General features: G+C 33.0%; 1 protein-coding gene across 1 annotated transcript; it reads right to left on the bottom strand.

Annotated features, from left to right (window-relative positions):
- Positions 1-3723: 3723 nt before the first annotated feature.
- LOC145670073 (uncharacterized) lies at positions 3724-19022 on the bottom strand. The gene is made up of 4 exons (XM_081738433.1): positions 18915-19022; positions 11476-11632; positions 6102-6158; positions 3724-3812 (listed from the first exon to the last, which is right to left on the bottom strand). Exons 1-4 carry the CDS (start codon positions 18960-18962, stop codon positions 3724-3726), a joined length of 351 nt encoding a protein of 116 aa, XP_081594559.1. The 5' UTR covers positions 18963-19022.
- Positions 19023-22536: the final 3514 nt, after the last annotated feature.

Below are 22536 nucleotides of genomic sequence, written 5' to 3'. Positions count from 1 at the left end.
ATACAATATCAAATAGAAGAGTATTTAACATGGTAGTGTAAATGTGAGACTACTGAAGTATAGTTTAAAAAGCAGAGATAGGATGATTAGATACATCATAAGGTATGGATGAAACAAAATTTTAACTATGGATGGAATGACATTAGGAGAAATAAACAGTTCAAGCCTGGGGATCAAATAAACGTATGGCATTTTAGACAATGTAGAGAAGAAACTTCACACGGAAATGAAAGCAGTACCTCATGATAGGAGATAGTGCAAGGATTCATGAAAATAATTCAAGAAAAAGTGTCTGCTTTCCTTAAAATACAATATTTAGGATATGAATTGAAGATTAAATGTTTAAAAATTATTTTATTTTTATCAAAGATAATATAAATACTTTGAATATTTGCACATATTATCATTGAAACATTCAAGCTGCTGACAAATAAAATAAGTAATTATATACATAGTGATAATTGTAATAAGGAAACATAAAACGATACGATAATTATGCTTAAGTAAATCCCTATAAATTAATGACTTCTTTTATAATTCTGCAGCGAGCTAGCAGCGAAATTCCATACATCTCTGGAATAGAGCCTCATTTAGATGAGAACTGTATGGATATCCGTAAACCGATAACAAAATAATTGGGGGCCGCGATGGCTCAGTGGTAGAGCGTTCACCTCTGGTGTTTGGGGTCTCGGGTTCAAACCCTGCTCCCGCCAAGTAAACTTTGTGGTGGACAAACACCGTGTGCGTGAGTTTTATCGGGGTTCTACCGTTTTCTCCCACTTTCTCCATTCCACCATTTCATTCATCTCTCATCATCACCGTCTCCATAGCCTTACTGGCATAACCGTAGGACGTAAAACTCAAAAATTTCTTGTCATTTTCATTTCAAGAAACTAGATTGATATCTTTACTTTGCTTTATGTTATTAAATTAAAAAAAAAATGAACTTTAAAAGCAAATGAACAAACTTTCATGAATGTGAAGTCCGAAAGACGATATTTTGTAATGGTAAAGCATCCCTTTATAAATATTTAGACTACAGAGATTCCATTTCCATCGAACAACTTACAGTAAGTGACAGTAGCCAAACCAGATTATAGGGAGGATCATAATTGTGTGTACGCATTCATCAGTCTCTTAGTTGGTCTTTAGTATAATAAAGGCATGTAATAGGAAAAATGAAGTCAAATAATTGCTTTATGAGAACTGTACGTCATGCAATTTGCAATGGAAACTTTATCAATCCCGACTAGTAGAACATTGACAGAACAATGCCTCTCCTCTACGACGGGTCAGTGCTAGTAATACAGTTAAAGGTGAAATATTGAGGTGCATCTTTCACTACAAGACCCATCATAAACGAAAAAGTTTCCAAAGAAGTCGTCTGCGAAACTCACAAGAGCGATTGTAAAGGAAATATACTGGCTTGTGAAAATCCACTACCACAGAGACTTTTAATAGTCTAACCACGTAACACTATCAGTAGTGAACGGTGCATTGCATTATAAATTAATGCTGGCTCACAAAGAAGGCGTGTATGCGTTAAAACCACGATATTTGAAGCAAAAATTAGTAATAGGGGTCTCAATGAGCGCCAGGTACCTCTAGAAATTTATTGTGACAATTAACAAATATAGATTCTATCTAAATTACATTTTAAAAGTTTGGGTTATTACTTAGTGGAGTCTTCATGAAAATTACGATGTAACTTTGAGTGTCAATATAATGAAAGCTAAATATTTCATCAGGAATCTCAAAATCTATAATGTTGAAAAATATCGAAAAGAAAGCATCTTATTATCAAGGACATGTCCTATCCATACTTTATGTAAGCACAATACCAGCATTCTATGACGGTGTTAAACTACCATGGAACAAAGATTCAATCCACAAAGCCAAAACAACGCTGGATTTTTTAACCAATGAATGGCAACTACCACTGATATCCATGTACCTCCGTTTGAAAATATTCCTGCAAATTGTACTGAAGTTAATTTCATGGATTATTGTGGTTTTGAATTTCACATACATCTTTCATTACGTTGACCTCGTGCGACAAATAGCCTCTACGAAGCCTGCAATCAGTAGTGGGTCAATACTTCTAATACAGCTGCAACTTCTAATACAGCTGCAGTGGAAATTTCAATGCTTGTATAATTATCGTTACCGGTGGCCATTACATTCAGTTTGGTCGATGGTGACTTGGTAAAATAAAACTGTTAGGTAAACAAAAATTTTAATTTGTTCGGGCAGGAACAGATCAGCCTAGTGAAGATTTTTTCTCGTATTTGAATAATAAGATTTTTAAAATGGTTATTTTTTACTTCAAGAAAATGGCTGTATGAGTTTTAATTGTTTTTAAAAAAAGGAAATAATGGCTTTTAATCGTTCACTACTATAGACTTAATCTCTTATTTTGCACTCATTAATGTTACTCTTGCCATGGCACCAGCGGCACAAGTCTACCTTCAACATGGGGGGGATAAGACCGTTCCGAAAATCTTTTTTTTTTTTTTTTTTTTTTTTTAGAAAAAGCGATGTTTAAAATATTTTTGAAGTTGAAAAAGAATGCTGTGGAGGAACAGGGGAACTGAGTTGTCTCCAATATTCGGAGGCGGGCAGATTTGAGGCTTAGCCTGGGCAGAGATCAATTTCATCTCTCTTACTTTTGTAGCAATCGGACACAAATCATCATATTTCTCCCCAAAGTACTCATTTCAAGTCAGATTATTGAGGGGACAGAACCCCAGTTCCAAGATTGGAGGGAACATGTACCCCTCATCTCCCCGGGATTTGCGCGAATGGTAGGCACTAAATAGTTTACAGCAAGACCGAAAGATATTTGAATATCTGTTAATTTAGAATAATTTTCAGTATACTTCTTTCTATTTTCTTTAAAAATTAAAAAGTAAACATTGTCTAAAAGATCATTCTTATTAAGAGTTTTATAATTATTTTTTCCAAAACTTTGGAACAAATATGAAGCTAGAAATTTCCTAACATACATAATATTTGATATTTTTTATGTTTGGCAGAAAAGTAGTCAATATATCTATATACAAGGTTTCGTATTCATATTTGTAAATTAGAACGGATTTAATTAATGGATGTCTTTTTAGATATTTCCTTATCTGTATGTTACTAAGGAATTATGGACTTTCAAATAGACGTTGTTATACTTTTTAATAAGTCTGTTCGAATACTTGGTTGAAAGTACATATTTACATGATTCTTTTTTCACCTGTATAAATGTTTCTCTAATGTTTGAGTAAAAACTAATATTTTAAGAAGAAATGGGAACTTATGAATCATAAAAAAGTAAACACACTGCTGAACAAGACTGCACTTATTTATATAAAAACACATTTACACGTGACGTTTAGATCTTCTAGTCAACATCCTCATCAGACGTACACCTTACTTCTCTAGTCAAATTAGCAAATACATCACATTGTTATGCAACCTGCCTTCCTATTCCTAAGTTATGGTCACATACCTTGAAAGGGAATGGGTGGAACAAACTATAGATCTTGAGGATACATTTGCTACCTTATTGTTCTAAATGTTTATACTAAATTTTTATTAGGGCTATACTAAATTTTTACTAAATGAATTGCATTATTTTTTATATTTTGACACCATGAATATTACACTAAATTTGCTGATAAATTTTATTAAGTGTAGTGAATATTCTAAACTTAATTTAACTGAATCCTAATATCATTAATAAATTATGAACTGCAGAATAATATTACCATGAGCTGACCTATATGAAATCCAATCATCCATTATATCAAACAATTCTTGGGCTTCTGTAAAACAATAAATTTGAAATATTTAATTATAAAAATATTTAACAAATATTGAACCAGTGTATTATAACCTTCACTTTTAAAATGATTGAAGGAGAGAAACATTTATGGTAAAAACATTTATGTTATAGTATAACTGGAAGTATATCATTTATGACAAGAACGTTTCCAAAAATTCTTTAACACATATATGACAATTAATGCATTAACTGTAATGTAACCCTTTTAGGAATTCCACTTTTTGAGATAAATTTTAGACTTTCACTCAAACAGATACTGCATCCTTACTATTTATCGTAGGATCGTAGTTCATACCCCGTCTTCTTTCAGGATAGAGCATAATTTCCAACTGTACATTTGCTTGTTCGTATTACACACCAGAAAAGGGGAAAATCGGGAAAAACCGGAGATTTTTTGAAATTTTTGCGTTTCTCCCGACCGGGGCTTTGTTGACGTGGTGATATGCTTTTTTGAATGCGTTGTTACGCACAAAATATGTGTGAGAAATTTCAATCTTCTATCTTGAAAACTAATGTCGCGAGAAATTTTTGAAAGTCTGAAGCTGGTCCATTTTTTCTCATATCTCAAAAAATGTACTGTGCCATTACTGCTTAACCAATTGTTATGGTTCGAGCGTCATTTTCGTTAGTATAAGTAGCCTTTCCAAAGGTATCACTCGCATGTCCGTATCATACACCTAAGCCCGAAAGATTGGAAAACCGAATTTTTTCTAAAAAATATCACCTCTGGGAACATTTGGGCTACTCGTGTCCGGTCCTAATTTAACGTAGGAATCTCAAAAAAAAAAAAAAAAAGAGAGAGAGAGAGAGAGAAATACCCAAACGTGCAGACAATCCGTATGTAGAGTTTCAATTTGATATCTTGAAAACAAAAAGCGTGAACATTCTTTGAAATTTGCATTAAGAAAAAAATGTCACGATTCTCTGCCTCCACTTGGCACGTCCAAGTTGTGCACCCGGTTCCAAAACGAATCTCGAGTATTCCTTGGTCCATCCCTGACTTGACCAATAAAAAAGGCGCTTATGAAACCAAAATAAGTGGTCATACTACGCCATGGTAACAAAATGACCATAAATCCTAAAAGGGATAACCTTCACTTTTAAAATGATTCATGGAGAAACATTTATGGTAAGAAACATTTTTGTTACAATATAACTGGAAGTATATCATTTATGGCAAGAATGTTTTCAAAATTTACCGCTTTATATCAATTAATGCACTAACTGTAATGCATTATAATTCGTTTAATGTATTTATAATAATTTGATGATTTGATCTGTTATCCGGGTAATCTCATACTCGTGAATTAACCTGGTTGAAATCCTGTTTCTAAATTTTGCCATGTAGACGATACTTTGTATCTTACAGACCAAAAAATAAAAAAAAAAAGTTGCATAAACGTCTTATATATATATGTTCTTTATCAAGAGAACCATTTCAACATAGAATCAAATGTTTCATTAATTATTTTTTGCAGCCAAGAAATATATTTTAAATCAACACAAACGTATAGGTGCTTTATTTGATTAGTTTATTTAAAATTTTGCTTATATTACTAATATTAAAGTTATAATTTTTATTTTCATGTCATTTACTGGTAGGATGAATATATCACATGAATACACTAAAATTGGTTGTGTAAATTGTTTTGATTATTCATTGAGAAATTTCTGAAATTCTCTAAAATTATCCTGGTTTTAATAAATATGTAACAAAGTAGGGAAATATGTATTATAGTAGCTTTTTATGTGATGTCCTAATTTGTTAGACATCGTTCATCGTTTTACATTATTTCAATGTATTTAATTTCACAATATCAGGAAACATTTTATTTTTTAAAGTTATACTATCTTAGGTATTATATATATATATATATATATATATATATATATATATATATATATATATATATATATATATATATATATATATATATATATGTTGATTGAAACTTGTTATTTGCACTATAATGTGCTGGAAAACTTGCATTATAATATGTACTTAAATTATAATATGCTCTTAAACGTATTTGACACACTATTAGTTTTAGGTACATAAAAGTTTAGATGATTATTTTCATGATCAATGGAATTTATAATTTAACAGCAAAACATAGATTCATAATAATGGTTATGTGCTCATGCAATCACCATTCTATGATTGAAGTTCTATTGGAAGAAAATAATGATTTTTAAGGTCTAATTTACCCTGTACTTTTATTTCTTAGGAAATTAGTCTTCAGCATAGATTAATAAAAGTAACGTATACCTTTTGTCATCGATAGGTTCAACAAAGCATTCATAAGACTCTTCGTTGGTCGAGGAGCTGGAAAGGTGTGAAAAGTTTTAAAAGATTAATCCAAATATTTCATAGTGCTTAATAATTTTTATTCACGATATATGTATATGAAAAATAAATTATATTTATTTTCAAAAAATAATAACTCAAATTGCGATTCAGAATTATTTTCATTTTCTACTAATCCCTATGTAATTAATGTAAGTAATTTAAATTATTATAAAGATGTGATTAGTATTTTGGAGTATAAAATATCACCTTAATACTTCTATCGGAGGAGAAAACATTTTGATAAGTTCTTTGTCATTTATCCATAGTTTGTTCAATCTCACTAGTTAGTGTTATTGTAAAGTACAAAAATTTGTCATTATTCTATAATCTTTAAGTTTAGTCATTGCAAAATGAAGTGTTTTATATTTTTATTAATATTCGTCTTCAGAATAGGAGAAGAGGCAAAGTTATTGTTGGTCTTTTTGTGAACAAGCTACACTGATATGAATAAGATGAACGAATTGACTTTGAAAAATATCCCCCAATTTAAGGGAAAACGACTGAACGGATTGAAATTATTTATTTATTTATAGGTTATATGCCTACTCATGACCTATATCGAACTGCATATCCCATGGGAGTAGATTCATTTTGAATAAAATGCATATCCCATGAGAGTAGAAATGAGACAACTTTTTGTGAGAAAATGAATGTATCAGGAAAACCCCCGCCAAGAACATGAAAGTCGGTATAAAAATTCCTTTCGAAAATAAAAGGAAGCTTGTGATGGCGTTTGTAATTTTTCATTTTAATAGAATAGGGACAAGACAGCATATTATCTGATATATATGAGTGGATTTATTTGTGTATGCTCTAGCCCTTCAGATGTCTCGTCACGGTCTTAAAAACCGTGCTGAAGAATTATGTTGCATAGATTGCAGATCACTGCGCCCCATATACCTTTCCTTTCTATACCTTCGTGTAAAATACCTTCTATATCTCCCCTACATATATAAACTTATTATTTTCCTTTAGCTCTAAAAATTTCCTCGTAAGAAAGCTTTTCTTCATCAACTGGTCTTTTCGACCGTACGCGATTCCTTGAGGTAAAGTAATCTGGTCGAAAGCACCGTGAGCGACCTCACATTTCGTTAAAATAGTACTGTTTTGCGACAATCTTTTGTAACCTTCTTCGTTTATTTTAATGTGTTGCTGCCTTCTTTGTGAATTTAGCGGTATTTCTCATAGTGGTGAATGTACATAATAATGATTTTTAAGGTGGTGAAGAAGAAAAAGAATAGAAGCCACCTAGATAGCGTTGGCAAATAAATTTTATGCGGTAAATATGATGGGTCATGTGAACAAAATTCTGGATTTTCTGTAAGTTATAGAGAAGTGTGGTCAATTTCAAGGATATTATTATTATTATTATTATTATTATTATTATTATTATTATTATTATTATTATTATTATTATTATTATTATTATTATTATTATTCAAATGATATGTCTGAAATAGAACTCAACTCTATGTTGGATTCTGAGGATGAAGAAGATATCATGACTATGAATTACTTGGTGACAACACAAATATTGAAATAGATTACCCAAGTTTATCTGTTCTAATATAAAGGTAAAGATGACCAGACGTCATGGAAGGTACGCTGTCCTAACCAACTCATAGGACGATGGATGTAATTTAGCATGTCGTTTATCTGTAGTGAAACAGATAGAAAACGCAGCAAATACATTATTTGAGGCATGTACTGTATTTCTTGCGGACCATATACTGTATGATATAGATCCATATACTAATCAAAGGATTTATTAAATAGTATTGCTATTGTCTACCGAGAACATATACCCACAATCAGAAGAGCAGAGAAAACATTTTGTGCTTACATTTTATAATTCTACTAAAGCAGGAATGGACGCTGTAGAAGAAATCAAAGGACGTTTTCAGTGAGTAGAACATCGGAACGATGGACAATACTATTCTTTTTTAGTCTACTAAACACTGGACTGAATAGTTTTATTGTGCTTGGACAGAATAGAAACTGGAATATACATAGTTTGTGAAAAAACTTTAAAAAATCTTTACGGTTAATATTTGATACATCTTCTAAATAAATTACCTCATCTGAACACAAAACATAAGCTAGACGTAATAACAGAGAGTTCAGAAATTAACACTGCTGCACCACCCACTAATGACAGAAATGCTCCAGGAAAATACTACAATTGTGACTGGAAGAAAAACAGGAACTCGAAGAGAAATTGTCATCAGTGTAAGAACTATAACTGTAGAGAGCACACAACCTCCACGTGCAATTGCAATTTCAACATATTTACGCAGGTAGTAACTTCGAATAAAGAAGGGGTGAAAGTGCCACTACAAAAATTCTGAAAACCCACTTTCAATCCGATCGTAAAGATGTTTCGGATAAATTTCATTGCTCGTGGGGGTTTTTATACGCCATACGAATGCCTAAAATGATCACTGTGAATGAGCAAAAAGTCTGAAAATCTAATTCTAAACTTGAAACTGACCACTAGTGAAATAAAACCAAATTCAAGATGTTAAGTTGTGATCAAAGTGTAGTATATATAGATTCACTACTACTAACAGTTTTGTGCTTACTATTACTTTTTATTATTTATTTATTAATTTTCTGAGTATGACATGTTACAATTATGCATAGAGACTTAGGAAGGTGGTGATGATGACGTGAATGATAATAGTGGAATAACGGAAGTGGGAGAAAACGAGAAAAGCTCCAAAGAGACCAATGATACGGTTTTTCAAACCACAAAGCCCTTTTGCCAAAGCTGGGATGGAACCAGGGACCTCACTTGACAGAGATAATTACTCTACCACTGAGTTACCGCGACTTATCATTTCCTTTTAGTTTTTTTTTTTATTATTCAGGGAATAGTAATAATGAGTCATTATATCATTGACTTCCTTTTCAAATAATCTAATCAATTTTAAGTGCGTTTATTTTGAAATATATTCTCATTATTAATAAGATTATTGGTCACTCAAGTGTCCAACTTGCTAACGAAAATTAATACACTACTCACATAAAACGTTTCATAAGTACTGAATTTTATTTCTGTGTTCCATACTACAAATGATAGAAAATACCGGTTTTTTTTTCAACGTATTATTGAAAACTGTAATTACAATTTTTTCTTCTACGAAAGGAAACTAAATCTTTTAGTAAACTTCGAATGCATTAAAAAATAATGTCAAGGTAATATAAATAGTATTTTCAATATATTTTTTTCATTTAAGTTTAGTTTTAGCAGCAGGGTCTAAAAGACCGTGCGCGACATCTCAGTTACGAAACTAGGACTCGATTTCTGAAGGGCTAGCATAACTCTGGGTGTGTGGAATTATTACCTAAGCCTAATGCGTATGCCTTGCAATTTGGAAACAAATACTGTATGGATAAGTTTCCTCTAGCACCCCTATAAGAGTATGAACGTTTAAAAATATTTTAAAAATCCAATATTAGTGTCGAATCTATACTTATAGGGCCGTTCAGGTGAATAGTGACACTGCTGACACTTTACTTTGGGGTACAACACTCCTAGCATTTTAGGTGCTGAAAGAAAATACATTTCAGATAAAAGCTTAAAGATCGACAATTGTGGCAAAACAAATAATCGGAAAAGGCGTAATAAAATGAAATGAAATCTTTAAATTTTACGTCCCATGGTTATGCAGGCTATACTAAAGAAGACGGTGATGATGAGAAATGAATTAAATGGTGGAATGATGAAAGTGAGAGGAAAAGGAGAATCTCGAGGAAACCCATGCACACGGTGTCTTTTTCCATCACAAAAATCACTTGGCGCGACCAGGAATCGAACCAGGAAACCAAAGCGCCAGAGGTGAAAGTTCCACCACTGAGATACCAGGGCCCCCAATGGCGTAATAATTTCATTTTTGAAAATAGCGTCTATATTACTAAATCAAATATGTTCATTATTTTTTGTCAATAATTTATCAAAAGCTCAGACAAATGCATTTATGTACACCCATGTAAAAAAATTATTGTCGCATGCCTATAAATGTGTTGTTGTAGGAATACAATTTGATAACAAATTCGCCCGGTATTTCTTATAGTGTTAGTATGTGTATAATCGGCAAAGACATGTATGTGGCAAATTTCGTGCCAAAAAAGCAGTAAATAAGAACAATAAAACGAAAATACAACTTTCTTGTCCATTTAGGAACATTTTGTTTTACTCATTCTAATTTTCGTATTTGCAACTCTTTTCCTATGAAATTTAGCACAAGTATACCTTTCCCGATTATACACATAGTATCAGTATTAAAAGTACCATGCAAAATCATTATCAAATTATATTCTTACAAGAAGACAGTTATAGATATGCTACAATCATTTTGGACATGAGTGTATATTTAAGATTGTAAATAGACTTAATTAATAACTAAGACTTGAAAAGTATTAAGCAGAATACATCAAAGGGAAAGGGAAAAATAAAAAAAAATATATGAATAAATCTCCATTTTTTCTAAATTCACATTACTTAAACCCTATATCAGTTCTTGAGAAACCCGTAATCCCATACACCATAGCTCGCTTTTAATTGCACGATATCGCAAGCATTTTTTTCACGTTTCCGGCACACAACTTATTGCGCTTTTCCGATTAGCTGTGTTTGAGGTGTGAAAATGATCACATAGCATGTATTGATTTATCCTCTTTGTTGAGAGACATTAAATTCTGTATCATTCTGTTGACCTTCATTTTGTGAGAATGATGCACAGTATGAGTTTTATTTTAAACAAAAGTTAAAACAAAAAAAAAAAAACATAATAGGGAAAATGCAGACAATGATCACAAGAAATGGCATTTATTCCCGATTTCTTGTGCTTAACTAATACGTTTAAAGTATGACAGATAAACAGTGTATTTTGCAAATTAACCCGTACACATGGAAACTTCAATATAAGGCTGAAAAAAACTAAACCCTGGCCGAAATTATCTTTCATGACAATAGCTTTCTTAAATGTTATTCATTCCAAGAAAGTAGAAAGCTTTCTTGGAATGAATAACCTCAAGTTCTATATGTGCCCGATAGGAACCTAACTGAGATTAATCATACAAGATGCTTATAAATTTTGATAACAAACTGCACATTTTACCGCGTAATAACCATGGTTGAAGTGATGAGATTTCCGCAGAGTACGCAGATTTATTCTAATACTTATAAGTATTCTGATATTGGGTTAATTTTTGCTAGAATTTTTTTCGAATTTCATATCTCAACACTAACATTTAACAAATGTACAAGAAATAAATAATTTCCTCTTACAATTTTCTATAGTAGGTATATCCATAACTTGTCCATGATGTGCATAATTGCCATACAAGAGCTCCTCTATAGGTACTGACTCAATATCACTTGCAGCAACAGCTAGTGATCGTAATCGCAGACCATTTTCGTTATACCGCGTAAAGTTGCTAATAGTCTAAAAATGAAAGAAAATACATATTCCATAAAATCAATATACTTCTAATACCAAGGAGATAACGGATACGATTAGTAAGTTATAATAAAAAATGAATGCAAAAATCTTTGTTTTTGAGTAATTAAGTCATACTACCTAAAGGTTATATGTTATTATTGTTACTACAGATATGACTTTCAGAGTTTGTGAGAATATTCATCTTCGAATTCGATGGATAAATTAGAAATTGAACCTATGGTGAGTTTCAATATTTATGTCAATAGGACATTTTTAATAACTGTGCTGAGTGACTCTTCATCTTCATTGAAAATTTCTTGAAGATTTTGACTCAGAATTTGTTTGTGAGTAAGGAAGAAATTTGAGCTTGTAATATGTAAGAAAAGGTCGTCTGAAAGTACGAGAAAAAACTCATTTAATCATCTTTTTAAGTTTTTTCCTTACATATGAGATATGGATTCATTTAACCATCTTCTTTCATATGAGATGTAATAAATTGTAGCTAGATTTTCAAATTTACGCTTTATTTTATCAAAATTTAAATAGCTTTTTTGTGTTTTTCTCTTCCATCCTTCTGTTAATATCAAATCTATATTGATTTAATCCAAGATTTTATATGGAGTGATACATTTACATGTGTATTCAATTGCATGACATAAACATTTTCTTTGTGATTAAAATTCTTGATAGAGTTAATAAATGTTGACCAATTGTAGTTAGATGATCTTTTACAATCTTTTAATCTGATTTACCTATATCAATACCTTGTCCTCTATGTATGTGTAAGTGCGTGAAATTAAAGGCTTTAGCTTTAATACAAATTTAGCTTTAAGTGGTAGCCTCTAATCTTGATTTACGACGATAGGCTTTACAATATCTGTGCAATACTATTTTATATGTGTATTCTTGCATGACTGAGGTCATGAAAGATAAGTAACTTTAAATTATTCAAAGTCGGCTCTGAGAGGAAAGCCTAAACAACAGGATGAGCTTTGATAACAACAATTTTTTGAAGAATCTCAAAAACTTCTATTTGTGAAAAATGTGAAAATCATTTTAATTTATTTCTTTCCTTTAGGTAATTCAAATGTACGTTCGATCTCTACTATGAAAATACAGCTACTGGATAAATTTTAATCAACATTTGGAAATAAGAGACAAAGGATTAAATTAATACGTCTCATCACCTGGACTGGGTCAGGGTAACCCCCCACTTGTACAGTTATCTGGATCCAGGTCAGGGTAGTATGAGGGAACATTTGTCTCCAGGATCAATTCAGAATTGATTCTCAAGTAGTAAAATTCGGATATGAATAACCTTTTTAATAACTATTCAATCTTCTTTGCCACATTTCCATCATTAACCAGTAATTTTCCATCTCTAGTTCCTTCTTCCTTTCTTCTCCTTCTTCTTCCTCTTACCTTCTTCTTCTCCACTCTTCCTTTTCTTATTTCTAGTTAAACTGAAGAGGGGTCGTGACTGGGAGTCGTCGCTATGGACACGGTCATTAAATTCTTTTGATGTTTCTCTTCGGAAGTCTGTTATAAATTGACCAATAACAAGATATACGTAGAAAGCAAAATTCCGAAATCCATTTTTATTTATATTTTGCTAAAGTATCCGATTGAAGATGAGGTTTAACATAGAGCGACGTTACTTTCCCAATCACGACACGTTTTTTGTTTTTAGTCCTCCAGAACAAAGTTCAGTAATAATGGCGATGACGCATCTCCTTGTTTCAGTCCATTCTCGACGTGGAAGCTCGTGGACAGGAATTTTCCTACTCGGACTTTACTTTTAGATTCATTTAAACATATCTTTATTAATCTAGGTAGTTTTTTCGGTATTTTACATTCTGTAAGAATGTTGTACAATGTTTCGCTCCTAAGCGACTTGTAAGCCTTTCTAAAATCAATAAATAGTTGATGTAGTGGTGTATTATTTTTCCATTATTTTTGGTAAATATCTGGTCAATAGTTTATCGATTTCGCTAAATGCACATCGATAATCTCCGAATGTTCGAGAGGATTTTATAGGAGGTTGACAGAAGAGAGATACCTTGATAATTAATGTAATCAGTTTTGTCGCCTTTTTTGTGAATTGGAACAATGATTGATCCTTTCCACTCTTCTTAACTGTATTCCGTAGATTTATTTTAAGAGAGAGTTCCCTATTGATATGTTGAATTACTCTTGTTAAAAATTCAGTAATCTCCAGCACTGAGTAAACCGCGATGGAGGTTATATATTCTAAAATCTCGGAACCAAACGCTCAGATAAACAGTCTATTATACATCTGTGACTAGAAAATTCCGTACTTTCCCGGTTCTTAACAAGCTGAACAAAACAGCCAGTGCATAACAGAACTCGAGACTTTACCAATTATGCAAGTCAGAAACATCTGATAGGTTTTAATAGATTATTACGTATGAGGTCAATGAATGGAAAATTTCCTCGAAATATTCACACAACGTATATGAAAATTAAAGCTTAACTGTAAAATTTCAAGAATGTACAGAACCATACAAAATGAAACTCCTGATGTGTAGCCTTGACTTTTAATTTTATTTTGTTTCAAACAGAGGGTGTGGTATATTTTGAAGTAAAAATACTACCTAGAATTTTCTAGTTGCTTGTGAATCTTTTCTTTTAAAAGGTACTTAATTGTATATATAAGATGTTAACAATTATTATATACATTGGGTAATCCATTGTGATTCATAAATTAAGTATGTTAAGAATTAGAATTGTTCAAAAAATATTTTCGAAATTCATGGTTTATTTTCGAGGCTTTATATTAATATCTGCTTCAACAACTAATTTAATTATATTTCCCATAAATAGAAACTTTGCTTTGTTATAATTAAACATAATCTAATTATTTGCTGAGCAAAACTATATGTTTTCATTAAAATTCAACACGTGTTACAGTTTCGTCAACTAACTCTTTGGCTCAACATAGTGTCTGATGAAGCCAAAGAGTTAGTTGGCGAAACTGTAACACGTATTGAATTTTAATGAAAATATATAGTTTTGTTCAGCAAATAATTAGTTTATATTTAATTTAATGAGTTTTTGTGTTGTAGAGAAGTGCAACAAAATCTGCCTTACCAATTTAAATCAGAATTTTGAAAAAAAAAATCCAAAACTTCCCAAGCAAAAAGAGAAGCAGTGAAACCGAATTTTTTCAAAAAACAGTTTTTCCGAGCCCTTGCATATCAACTTCTAAGCTGAATCCTTTCATCATTTTTTTTATCAGATTCCTCAGTTTGAAAAGTCGTTCTATTCTAACACTGAAATGAGTCAGCAGTCTCAGACTGGGGGATATAGGGCCCAGGTAGGAACCTCACTTGGAGGGCACTATCTTCGCTTCCGAGGGGTCTTTCTTTCATAAAGTTGTCAGCTTCATTTACGCCTGATAATGCTATCCCAGGGTGCGGAACCTTTTCTGTTTCTTTATGCTGTCAAACGACTAACAGAATACTCCAGCAGAACTTTATAAAAGTCAGTCTTATTTCGGCATTCATGGGGCCCCCACTCTTCATATTGTTGAAATATATTCTTACTAGGCCACAAACAGGATTTTTATAATATTGTAATTCCATTTCAATAAAAATAATACAAGACTACATTCAATCTGGGCGCCACCGAACTGTTGGAACAGAACAAACTACAACGAGTAACTATGCTTCAATACAACAGACATGTTTTATCTTGCTTTCCGTGTTATTCAATATTCATTATATACGTATAAATTTAGAGTGGGCCCCGGCAGGGATACCTGCCCTCCTGCCCAGGACAGTCCAAGCCTGTAAGCAAGACTCAATGAGTACTATATAAGCATTCAATAATAACAGAATCACAGTACGCGTTTCCCTTCTCACCAGGAAGTACATGGTATGGTTCAGCATCATTAGAGACTACTGAGAGTTCAGTTTCATGAATATTGAAAAAGCAAGCAGATCGTAACAGATAAAATAGATCACTATGTATTCCTCAACAAATAAGAGCTGTTTTCAAGAGGCTTATTTTAGACCTTTGCTAAATTTAACAAAACTACCTCTGATTGTACACAAATCCACTTCAAGAACACTTATTTAAATTTCTGTTTACAACGTTTCATACTATCGATAAGAAAAGAAATTGCAATACATTAGAAGCTATGCGCTCTTAAAATCTTCGAAGTAAGTGACAGTATTAATTTCAAATAACTGTAAACTTTAGGAATTCTACTCTGTGTGACCTCAGAAATAGTATTTTAATTTCTATTCTTTTACGGTAAAAAATATTTTGTGAAATGTAACGTGAATTTAGAAGGAGACTTCTTTGCGAGTTTCCCAATTTTGATAAATGGGAGTGAAGAATATGTTTAATGTTTTTATTTAAAATCCAAAATACTGTTTGCCTACTACATATATTTAAAAATATAGTAATTACTTAATTATATTAATGAATGAAAGTTCTTAATTTAAGATTACTTATTATTAATTAACATTAGAAATATAGTAACAGTACGTACGTGTATTGTATGTTTGTGTGTAGGTAACAATATCACAAAACTAGATACGTATGGACTATGCGTAATAACTTTTAGTACGCAGGAGCGTTTCGAAAATCAGAAAGAGTCAAAGTCTGAAATACGAGTTTGGCTTTTGTTGGTGATGACTTTCAATAGTTAGTGCCGCTTTTGTACCCAATCGGATTAATCAGGACGCTGAGAATGAAGGCATGAAAATGAGAGGAGTCGAGAGACACACGCAAGCTTATGTTTGCTCGGGAATATCAAAAATGAAGCTAAACAAGGGAGAAAGCCTTTTCAAAACTGAAGCAGTATTAGAATAGGGTCTTAAGAAGTCAGAACTTAATCTAACGAATTTAATCTTTTTCAAAGGCTGATGACTACCAGTGTTTATTTTTTATTCCATTAACATATGGAATGCTTCTAATCTGAAGGAATTTATTGGGATCAAGCATGTATTGGTATACAAGTTTTTCCCTCGTATCTATTCTGTCTATCAAAACAAGACATAGTACACACATTTCCTACCCCCTATAGTATTTTTGGAGAAACATTTGGGTTGTGTGCTTTTACCCAGGGCCCCTCCAGAGGGGTCCAAAGTTGATGGGAGAGATTTCTGGAGGGAAGCTTCACGACCTTCTCCCAATTTCTTCAGTTCAAGTACGTTATGAGCCCCAATACATAGCACCTCTGGGAAGCTTATTTCTTGTTGAATAGAATTAACTATAAACCATGACTTTCCAATGAACTGTGTTGATGCAATAGTTATTTCAATTGGAGTTTATGATTTTCTTTACACCAAGAGGGTTAATGGGTCCCAGGGACGTACTTCGTTCTCCATGGCACCTCATTTTTTGTGCATGAACATATCTTTGTTGTTTATCGAACGGATTAGGTTTGATTCGAATGTCCGGATGACACATTCCTGTCCGTTCCTTGTCAGTGCCTTGCATATCACATCGTCCTTAAGAAATCATATATAAATTTCTTGAAGCATAAAGAAAAAAACACTTGTTGTGACTCTTATTGACACGTTTGGGTTGCGAGCGGAGATAGCAAAAAAGTTTTTAACAAATCTATTTCTTTTCAAATCGAAAACAATATTGATTTAATAGGGCACAAATGCTTTTCTGGGGCACCGCGTCGTTTACTCATTTCCAACAATTTTCTTCTCTTCTTGCTCTTTCGGCTCTTCCTTACTATCAGCGCCCGATGCTCTGATCAAGAGTAATCTTTAGTTTAAAGTGCATATTCAATTGAGATATCATTTTATACTCTTTTTACAGTTTTAATATTTACAAAAATATTTACATACAAAACAGGCCTCGGGATGAGATCTTCTATCCAAATACAGTTTTGTACTTCAAGAATAAAGTATATAGCGGAAGTAATCTTTAATTTCAAGTTTTTCCTTTGTGGGTGCAGAACTAACAGTCCTACTGGGGAGTCTCCGCTCCAAAATCATCATTGTCTTTGAAAGGAGATATTCTACATCAATCACTGGACCTGGTAATGTATGGTGTACCTCTTCAGAAAACAAGGGAAATTCTGTATTTCATAGACTACTCTACCGAGAGAAGTGCAACTAATGGCACTTGGCTACAAATATAATTGGGTTCTGAAGGTATCTGAACTACAACATGAGCGTGGTACCCAAAAAATTGAGGAAGTCCCATGTTGCTTCGACGAACCTGGAAGGGGAGATTTACTCACTCTCAAATGAGTATATCTTTAAAGGTAGACATCATTTATTTTGTTAATGTACAAGGCTTCTACAAATTAGAGGAAGTCTCGAATTGTTTGGACGATCCTATTGTGGAAATATCAGTCTATTGCATGCACGGGCCTGGGGAAAGGTACACGATTTCAGGTATGATGATAAATGTTTCAATCCCAGTGGAAGGGAGGACTTTCTCTGGAATAGAGCGCTAGCATCAAACCCAACTTCACTCATCCCTTTGAATCCCGGATAAGATACAAGGGAGTATCTCGACGTATCCACAGCACATGTATACGGAAGTCGGTTACCATTGAACGATTGAAGTAGGCCGCGACGGGAATAAATAAGCCACCTAGATTTCTCATGGGACTATCAGACTAGGTTGGACTCTGTGCAGTTGTGGTGAAACCGTGGGATTCGCCGGCTAGTGCTTACACTGGTGGGTGGTGTTTGAACTGTATCGTTCGAGCGCCACGCCTGAAGAGAATGAAGAACCTGATTCATTAGGCAGGACCACTCTACCAATAGGATAAACCGACTATAGCTAAGAACCTCGGTCTGGTCGAGCTGAGAGCGTATTCCACTTCCCGAGTGTGTGGGCCCGGGTTAGGTTGCTAAAGCAAACAAATGTTGAGCGGTAAATGTTTAGGTAAATTTCGTGTACGAGAACTAACAACGTTTAATAGTCGATAACCTACGGTTCCGGTAGTAACTAATATTGACCCATCAAATGGGCTGACCGACCAGCACGTCACTTCTGACGTGTGGAATAGGTGGTGGTAGAACACTCCGTCTCTAATATCTAACTGCGCTATCCTACAGCATTCTCAAATAGGTATCTTTAAAAAAAACATGGTAATGAATGGTTTGTAAGCGTGGCACTGACAACATTGGTTCTAAATACCATATAAACGTCGGGTTTCTCCCTTTCACCATAGCATGCATTGAATTTGTACCAAATAGGCTCACACTTACATTTATCAATATCTATTAATCAAAACAGTTAACTGATTTTTGCAATTGAAGTTCTCTTATGTAAATCTTACCTCAAGACATATAAAATACAAAATTAATAACGATGTAACTTGAGCCATTCCAGAAACATTAATTTCAATTATTTCCTCAGTACATTCTGTATTTTCTGATGAAGTTCTGGAAAATAAAGTAAAAGAAATTATCACGTCACTATTTGCATAATAAACAAGACAGTGATTTGGTGGAGACAGAGAGATAAATTATCATTGCATAAAATGGACGAAATTTGCAATGTAAGAATATTATTTGTTTTTAGTTAATATGTCCACAAAAATACATCTTGGTTGTAGAGTTTCATTTTTGATTTTAAAGTATGAAACAATCAATTTAAGGAAAATAGATAATAAATAATCAATAGTCAATTACGTCAGCTGAAAATAAGTTAGATTACAACAACTCATATACAATTGTATAAACATTAAATGATAGTTTACACCTGACAGAAATAATGGGTAACTAAATACACACTCAACAAATTTAACTGTGACCCTTGCTATTTACGAAAATAACCATTCATAATACTGCAATTAGTACTTGGTGGAGCTTGCTTTTCCAGCTTCTAAAACTTCAGCTTTATTCACCTATATGTGACATAAACTTCAATCACTTAAGATTTCGTATAATAGGTGGTATAATGCCATATTAAGCCTCAGTAGATAAACCCCACTACAGACGGCCGAGTGAGCGAAATTTCATCTTGTTTTCCTAGAAATCGATATCATTTTCTGGAATTGGGAGGCAAGTTTCGACAAGCCTTTAGTTGTTATGTTCATAGCCTTTTACGGCTACCACAGGAACGCGTGGGAAAATGTTGTTTGCTTTCGCTATGCTCATAGTCTTGGATGCTCTTGGACGGATCAGAGTCCTATCAGTTATCATGATCGAAGCTTCCCTATTGATTGATTGATTTTTGGCTTTTCGTTATGTATTGAATAGCTAATTTTGTATAGCATTGGTCTTTCCCTGCCCCGTTCCTTTTGGGAAATTGAAGAGTATATTTAATGTCTTAAAATATTTAATGCTTTCTTATCGAGAATCGAACCTGAACACTAAATATGTTTTCATTTTGAAAGTTCTCTTATCGGAATCGAACGCAAGACCAGTACTTCACGATTTAGAGTTGAATTAATCCTTGCATGAAAAAAAAGAATTTCACGTATTGATTTTAGCGTAGCATATGATATGTACATTGTTCGAAGCTCTTCAATGCTCCCTTTCTCTCTCTCTCTATCATCGAGAATCGAACCCGGACTAAAGTGGTATTAAAACGTAAATAACAAACATAAAAATAAATTTAAAAAATACATCATCACATTATTATTATTATCATTATTATTATTATTATATTGGAGGAGTGAAAGTGAAGCAGACAACTAACCTTGATTGTAGCTTCGCTAACTTACGATTCCTTGCATGAAAAAAAAGAATTTCACTTCGTTTTCACGACAGAAAGGTTCGAATTAACTTAATGTCTTAAAATATTTAATGTATTCTCACCAAGAGTCGAACCCGGACCCTCAAACGACAGAAAGGATCGAATTAACTTAATGTCTTAAAATATTTAATGTATTCTCACCAAGAATCGAACCCAGACCCCCAAGGGTCGCGGTTCTTCGTAATTTGTATGGGACATGTATTAACATTTTCGACTGACTTGCACATTATTGGAACCGATTTCCCCAGAGGAACAATGTCTTAAAGTATTGAATGCTTGCTCATCGAGTAATCCAACTTGAGTTGAGCACTCTATCACTGCGCCACAGTGCCCCGCATATAGATTAGATTTTATTTTTAAAAAACCTTTTCGTCTTCTTACTTGCACATCATCGAAACCGATTTCCCCAGAGGAACATTGTCTTAAAGTATTGAATGCTTGCTCATCGAGTAATCCAACTCGAGGTGAGCACTCTATCACTGAACCTCAGTGCCTTGCATGTAGATTAGATTTTATTTTTAAAAAACCTTTTCGTCTTCTTTTTTTTAGTCGTCTTGTATTTGGATAGCTAGACTCCCCCTCAGTCCCCAGACCCATCTTGTAATGCTAAGAATAGAAGTTCCCAGATTTTCTGCGCAGAGCTTGAGGATTTTGACCTGGTCTTATTCTCACGAAACGCCTGGAAAATTTTCGTCTGGAACCTTCTCAGAAAATTGAGTTGATAAGACGAATGTTGCAGTTCATGGTTGTTTTAAAACGTATTGGTAGCGGAAGCTTCTCATAGCATATCATAATGTTTTAAAAACGTAGGATGAAAAAAAATTGTATACTCAAATCAGCAGGATCGATTGTATTGCATGTGAAAAGTATTATATGGATATTCACATGATGATGTCTGTTATGACAAGTAATTAAAATCACTTATGTTGAAGCCGTGATGAGATATTGCGTTATAACATATTCCCATAGCACAAAAGACTACGCCCCACGAAATGCCTGTAGGCTATGAACTGAAGGCGTGAACTATTTGCTTTATCCTATTTGGTCTTGGGATTCTCACGAATTCAATTGTAAGTGTTCATGGGAATAGAATTTGTTTGCAGACTGTTTTTTGATCGAATAGACCTTAGTTGCTCAGGGGAATATCGCATTGCATGATTCGTGAATATCGTATTTCCATACGTATACAGCATTTGAGATTACATGTATGTTTGTTGTCGTCTTCACATACGAACATACTCACGTGCGACTGAAGATAGTGTAATCTGAATGCGAAAACGCTGAGTTATGTGTAATGTAAAATAAGTTTTTTAATAGATAAGATTTACTAAAGATGATATTTTGATACACCTATCGAATAATGTGTGTGAATAAAGAAATGAAACTTTGTTTCTTAAGAACCGTTATCATAATAAACTTGCTTTATTTTTGACTTCAGGTATAAATAATCGTATTGCTCTGCGATTGCGTTTACGTTTAATGTATATATGGGATTTATGAATTTTTTGTTCATGTGTTTGTGAGAAATCGTATTTTCGCTCAGTACATTTAATCACGTTGGTATCAGTTTATTCTTGTTGATGTAATTGAATATTTTTGTTCTTCGATTAGCCATTTCCTGAAGAATGTAGAGACGAAAGAAATGAAATTCTGATTAGGGCTTGTGAAATTTCGTAAGTCCCCTTTCTCAGATAGATGAGTGCTTCGTCATGTCGCTGCGGTGTAAGTATACATTAAATCATTATTTTTAAAAAGAAAGAAGAAACGAATGTATTGAAATGTAATATTTGAAATGTTTAAATTTCATGTGACGTTTTTATTTGACGTCATACGAATGTAGAATAAAACCATTGAACAGAGCGAAGTGTGTGAAGTAGACTTTTACGATTTGTGTTGTGCTCATCTGTGTATTAGAAGAGATTGTCAGCATAATGAAGCTCTACGTTCTAGTAAGATAAAACATAGTTGCTATTCTCTCTTTCTTTCTCTTTTAATCATCTCTGAGGTGCTACCTAATTTCTATAGATAGTGATTATTTGAATTCTTATACGTATTATCATTTAACGTTGTAATTCCTCATTTGAATTAGCTTTTCTTGTCTGTCTTAAAATATAATTTGAAATGGAGTCCCTCTTACATAACCATTCAGTTCATTTTCCTATACTTCAGGCTGATGGAACTCCAGCTACTTTGTTTAC

This window comes from Thermobia domestica, chromosome 14 (genome assembly GCF_964235325.1).
Source record: "Thermobia domestica chromosome 14, izTheDome1.hap1.1, whole genome shotgun sequence".
NCBI classification, from domain to species: domain Eukaryota; kingdom Metazoa; phylum Arthropoda; class Insecta; order Zygentoma; family Lepismatidae; genus Thermobia; species Thermobia domestica.
Note: the sequence above shows the minus strand (reverse complement) of the source record. Positions and strands in the feature narration are given on the sequence as shown.

Coding starts and splice junctions, on each gene's coding strand:
- LOC145670073 (XM_081738433.1), bottom strand. CDS start 18,962: ATGGCTCAAGTTACATCGTTATTAATTTTGTATTTTATATGTCTTGAG. Junction 6,159..11,475: donor TATACCTACTATAGAAAATT/GTAAGAGGAAAT, acceptor ACACCTTTCCAG/CTCCTCGACCAACGAAGAGT. Junction 3,813..6,101: donor GAACCTATCGATGACAAAAG/GTATACGTTACT, acceptor ATTGTTTTACAG/AAGCCCAAGAATTGTTTGAT.